Source organism: Solanum stenotomum, chromosome 3 (assembly GCF_019186545.1).
Source record: "Solanum stenotomum isolate F172 chromosome 3, ASM1918654v1, whole genome shotgun sequence".
Classification (NCBI taxonomy): Eukaryota; Viridiplantae; Streptophyta; class Magnoliopsida; order Solanales; family Solanaceae; genus Solanum; species Solanum stenotomum.
The window spans coordinates 14,910,385-14,915,219 of NC_064284.1; the positions used below are offsets into that span (position 1 = coordinate 14,910,385).

Below are 4,835 nucleotides of genomic sequence, written 5' to 3' on the forward strand. Positions count from 1 at the left end.
CCCCCTACCTGCCCCCACTCCAAAAAAAAATTAAGTTTGTTTTTTAAAAATATTTTCAATTTCAAAAATTATTTTCTACTCTAGTAAAAAAAAGAAATTTTTCAAAAACATTTTTCATTCATAAATCAAACACAAAAAATCTTTTCCGAAAAATATTTTCTACTCACCAACCAAACATGAGAAAATAAGTCAAAAATCAACTTGTTTTCCAAGAAAACATTTTCCTTCATACCAAACACACCCTAAGTGTCCGTGTGTTTGAATCTCACTATAATAACAACTCTTTTTTTTCACTTTTAAAGAAGAACAATCCCACTTTAGCACATGAACACTCTTCATAAAATTTTTGGCTCTGTCACTAAATTAATAGGTACAACTATATATAAATTAGTATATTTAATTATTCATCATAACTCATAAGAAGAACGAGAAATCACACGGTGTTTATCAGTAAATTACTTAGGTCTGTTAAGCATATTATTTTTAACCATATTTGACTCATGCACTTTTAATTTGAATTACCCGAAATACATCCAATCAGAGAGCTAGAAATTGGTCACGATTTTAAAATGACAAATAACTTCCCGTTAAAAGTTAAATAAGCTTTAGGCACTAGAAAATGGGTATATATTTTGAAAGATTATAAACCTTTTTAGTTTTTGTTTTCCCATGTACCATAGAAAAGAGTTGTGTTAGGAACCAGAAATATGTTGAGAATATAAGTAAATAATATAAATGTGCTCTATGAAAAAAGAATCAGGTCCGCACGTGAGGGGCGTGTTGAGAATATCATTAACTAATAAAAAGTGTGTTTTCTCTAACAGCTTAAGCTTTTAGATGAGATGATAACACAGTTCAACATGGTATCAGAACAGACAGAGGTCATGCGATCGAATCTCACTGCCACCAAAACTAAAAAGAATTTCCACATTCTTGGCCCCTGCACGTGAAGGAGCGTGTTGAGAACATCACTAACTAAAAAAAGTGTGTTCTCTCTTCGACGAAAAATTATACTATTCAGCTTGTTGCGTTAACTTATTCATATTTTGAATTGTGAAAATTCTGACTCCGCCACTGGAAGGGCCAATTTTAACACGAGTATAGAAATCAAAGACTTCCACTCAACTAGAAGAAATGAAATGCACCATTGGTTCTCCATCTTTCAATTGTTTAATCACTATAATATCTTTTTCATTGTATTATTATACGACAAAGATTAAAGCAAGAACGTTCAAAGTGGTACCAAATGCCCTTTATGGTTCATCCTAGGAAAAGGAAGTTATAAAGTAAGAGAAGAAGTTTATACGAAACATCTGGGGTTCAATCATTGGAAACCGATTTAAAATCACGAGCATATTTTTTAAAATACGTGTGGTTGTTGAATTTGGGAGAACAGTAAAGAAATTAAAAATATGTTAGTATTTTAATAACTTTTGTATAACAGATTTAAAGTACCTACCAACAAAAGTTATCAAGCATAACAATTTTTCTTTTTCATCCGATGTCCGGAATTCACATTGGAGCCCTGACTAAATTCGGATGACACATTGCAGGGTCGATTAGGGGTGGCGCTCCCAATAGGATTTTCTCCATACTAAGGACTCAAACCTGATACTTCTAGTTAAGAATGAAGTAATTTCATCACTGCACCACAATCCATGTCGTTGGTCAAGCATAACAAAATTAATAAATTCTAATTTTGAACTTCTGTCGATTCGAATCATTTTTTTTTGGTGGGGTGGGGTAGTTCAACGCAATATGAATCATTCCATGCATAGGAAAACATATTATACATGTAAGGTGTCAAATATATATAGCTTAAAAAGTATAATTAACCCGCATTAGTGTTCATTTATTTTATGATATTCATTGACAGATGTTTTGAGCAGAGTGTAATTAAGCTCATCTAAAGTTTGGGCCAATAAAGTTGTGTTGCTTGCATGTATATAGTTCAATTTGACTGATAAAAAATCTTATCAAAACATTATAAATTAACTTTTTTTGAGTTTGATTTACTTGAAATAATTATGATAAATAAAGAAAATGTTATTATTCTACCATTAGTTTGGTTTCATTCCTAAGCAAAATTTGTAGAAAAAAGAAACCCAATAATGAAAAGAACTTTTTGGACAGCTTGAGTTATGATCTATATTGTATAATTCAATTGATCCAAACCAATACTGGGCAGGATATAACCTAATTAATTTATCGACTCAACTAAATATAATCGTAACTCGTTGATTTGGCATCTGATGTATATGAAAAACAAGTCCTCAACATTTCCGAATAATAAGAAACTAAGTAATTGAATGCATTTATTTTATTTTACACTCCATATAGATTGATATCGATAAATAAAATGACAAACCACTAAGCAAAGTATATCCTGATTTCCTTGGGCATGCAATTGCAGAGCAAATTGATTTCCTCAACGGACTATTATTGATAGCACAAACTCTATTATTGATGCCAAATGGCTGACAATAATTGATCCCCCCATCATTTTTTGATTTTTTAGCTGATTATTAGGAGTTTAATTTTATATAAAAATACATTAAAATAAAATAATTAAAGCATGATCACTTGTAAGCCTTAGGGACATTGAAGATTGGGCAATGACATAATAAAAGAGCATATATCCTGGGACCTTTGGATTTGTTTAGATATTTGGCATTGCACTTCTTATTCAAAGTGCTCTTTTGCATTTATACTATTATAAAATATTTGTCCAAATAAAACATACTATACTATCACTACAACTTTGCCTATATAAATATGTCAAAGTAGCTCTCTTTTATTTCATTGTGAAGTAGAATTTGCAACTCTTAGCTCTTCTTTGTGGGTGAGCTAAAGATTTGGAATTTCTTGCTACAGAAACATAAAATAGAAATGTCTGGAATTTCTGGTCATTGGGCTTTTGCTTTTGGTGTCCTTGGTAAATACTTTTTTCCTCCTTCCAAAAAAATATATATAATCGATATTTTACATGTACATGTTATTTGTGATTGTAATAAATAGTCATTACATCATACTAGAATATCGTTAATAATTTTTCTAACATATATTTTTTTAATTATTTCACTTTCTATCGAACATCTATTCGAAGTTCTAATCATGATATTTTTTTCTCATTGGCGGTTTGCAGGTAACATAGTCTCGTTCATTGTATTTCTTTCTCCACTGTAAGTCTCCATTTACTTATTTATAATTTTAAAATATGCATGCGGAATAAAACTTTTTTTTCCTGCATATTATCTAACTAACAGTCTATAATATTTTCGCATTTGCAGACCTACATTCTATAAAATATACAAGAAAAAATCAACAGATGGGTATCAATCAATTCCATATGTGGTTGCTCTATTTAGCTCTATGCTTTGGATTTACTACACATTTTTGAAGACCAACACAACACTTCTCATCACTATAAACTCATTTGGTGTCTTCATTGAAACTATCTACGTTGGTTTCTACCTTTTCTACGCACCAAAAAAATCCAGGGTAAGTTTTTACGACAAATTCATAATAATTTTTTTTTAAAAAAAATTCTGATATTTATAATTAATTTAACGCAGGTCCAAACTATAAAGATGCTCTCTTTATTTGTTGTGGGTGGATTTGGTGCAATAGTTTTGGTTACTGAATTTCTATTCAAAGGAGCCATTCGTGGACAAGTTGTTGGATGGATTTGCCTTATTTTCTCCTTATGTGTATTTGTTGCACCCTTAGGCATTGTGGTAAGCAATTTTACGTGCAAATAGTTATTCACGTATTTCACATCTTATTGATACATATAGTCATTTTGATTTTGATTTTAACGTACGCAGAGACAAGTTATTAAAACAAAGAGTGTGGAATACATGCCACTTCTCCTATCGGTTTTTCTCACATTAAGTGCTGTGATGTGGTTCTTCTATGGTCTTCTACTAAAAGACATTAACATTGCTGTAAGTTATTTAATTAATTACATGTAATATTTTCAATGTTAAACGTAATATTAATAATTTTGTTGTTGTGTTTTGTAGGCTCCAAATGTATTGGGATTTATTTTTGGTATACTCCAAATTGTTTTGTATATAATATACAGCAAAAAGGAGAAGGCCATTCTAAAGGAACAGAAACTTCCAGAAATACAAAAGCCAGCGGTAATTGTGTCGGATGACAACACAAATGTTGCTAATAAGAAGCTTCCAGAACTTACACAAGAACAAATTATTGACATAGTGAGGCTTGCAGGTTTACTAGCTAATACAGATAAAGTACAAGTTGCCACGTGTCCACATGATCATGCTAATTGTGGAGTTAAGGCAACTCCTAATATTGTAGAAAACATGCCCAAGCTGCAAACTGTGGAAGCCAGCTAATTAATTAAGGAGTAGTTAATTAGTAGAATTTCATTTGTGTATTTGGCATTAATTCCTTTGTTTTGGCTTTTCATAATAGTACTCATCCGTTAGTATTTGTATGTAAACAAGTTATTTCTATTTTGTGTAAGTTTTTCTTGGCATATTTTCCTATAGTACTATTCATGAAGGAATAAAATGGTTACCATTAAATTAAAGTACTACTATGTTTGAGGTATATTGGTTTATAACTTATATGCACGTCGGCTATTTTTAAACGAAACATATTTATTCATTACACATTTATTCAAGCGTTCGATTATTTTGAGTTTCTTTTTAAACATAGAGAGCATCTAGTTATTATTCAACAACAAACTACGATATTTAAATCTGTGTAACGAAATTTTCTTTCTTTAAATTTGGGATCAAAACTGTAGCCATCTTATATTAAGGGGTATCAAATGACATTTTCATTAAAAAATTACATTGTTT

General features: G+C 30.6%; 1 protein-coding gene across 2 annotated transcripts in view; it reads left to right on the forward strand.

The window, feature by feature from the left end:
• LOC125858630 (bidirectional sugar transporter N3-like) overlaps nucleotides 1–4,472 on the forward strand; it is a 12,642-nt gene extending 8,170 nt beyond the window's left edge. Inside the window, exons 1-6 of one of the 2 annotated variants that reach the window (XM_049538463.1) lie at nucleotides 2,802–2,935; nucleotides 3,146–3,182; nucleotides 3,291–3,501; nucleotides 3,576–3,737; nucleotides 3,828–3,947; nucleotides 4,026–4,472. In XM_049538463.1, coding sequence (XP_049394420.1) covers nucleotides 2,890–2,935; nucleotides 3,146–3,182; nucleotides 3,291–3,501; nucleotides 3,576–3,737; nucleotides 3,828–3,947; nucleotides 4,026–4,364 — 915 coding nt within the window. In that variant the 5' untranslated portion in view covers nucleotides 2,802–2,889 and the 3' untranslated portion in view covers nucleotides 4,365–4,472. Of the gene's footprint in view, nucleotides 1–2,801; nucleotides 2,936–3,145; nucleotides 3,183–3,290; nucleotides 3,502–3,575; nucleotides 3,738–3,827; nucleotides 3,948–4,025 lie in introns of those variants that run through there. The other variant, XM_049538464.1, reaches the window with a different exon arrangement.
• Nucleotides 4,473–4,835: the final 363 nt, after the last annotated feature.